Raw genomic sequence first — 779 nt, 5'->3', positions numbered from 1 at the left:
CCGCCGCCACTGCGTCCGCGTCCAAGGCCGTCCCCACGTCTACCCCCACGGCCACCGTTGGTCCCATCACCACCACCGCCACTGCGTCCGCGTCCAAGGCCGCCCCCACGTCTACCGCCGCTTGTGCCCTCTCCACCGCCTTTGGTTCCATCACCGCCACCGCCTCCACCTACACCGCTCGTTCCTTCTCCACCTCCTCCCTCTCCGCCACCATTTTTCGACTTCCCTTCACCGCCACCGCCTATGATAGTGTTTCCAGCGCCTTTGGTGCCGTCTCCTCCGCCACCGCAACCAGGTAGCAATCCGATGACACAGCCCCCGCCGTTATGGCTACCACCACCAGCATTTCCATACGAAACGCCGCCTATGTTCTCTCTTTNGTATTTTTGTTGTCTCTATTCCTTTTAATCATTCACACAACAGAGTCAGAGTCCATATCAGATCATGAAGAGAACGCTTACCTTAACGCAGAAGCTCTGACCGTAAAGGAACAAAAGCAATCAAACAGAGGAAGACGCAGAGGTAGCGGTCAGAACCGTGGACGCAGAAACTGCGATCCTCTGTATCAATACTTATTCGGAACCTGTGGCCATTGGCCTTTCCCTACAACACCCTCACCGGAGAACCCCTTTCTCCCTTTCCAACCATCGCGTCCACCACCACGTCCGAGACCGCGTCCAAGGCCGTCCCCACGTCTGCCACCACCTTTGGTCCCATCACCACCGCCGCCACTGCGTCCGCGTCCAAGGCCGTCCCCACGCCTACCCCCACGGCCACCG

At 59.1% G+C, this 779-nt stretch overlaps 1 protein-coding gene across 1 annotated transcript in view; it reads right to left on the bottom strand.

The window, feature by feature from the left end:
* Positions 1–717, bottom strand: part of LOC104759244 (acanthoscurrin-2-like) — a 7,035-nt gene extending 6,318 nt beyond the window's left edge. Inside the window, exons 1-2 of the mRNA XM_019238864.1 lie at positions 619–717; positions 44–395 (exon numbers count right to left, since the gene is read on the bottom strand). Coding sequence (XP_019094409.1) covers positions 44–395; positions 619–717 — 451 coding nt within the window. The remainder of the gene's footprint in view (positions 1–43; positions 396–618) is intronic.

The sequence above is a fragment of the Camelina sativa genome, chromosome 17 (assembly GCF_000633955.1).
Source record: "Camelina sativa cultivar DH55 chromosome 17, Cs, whole genome shotgun sequence".
NCBI lineage: Eukaryota > Viridiplantae > Streptophyta > Magnoliopsida > Brassicales > Brassicaceae > Camelina > Camelina sativa.
This window is presented reverse-complemented; position numbering and strand designations above follow the sequence as displayed.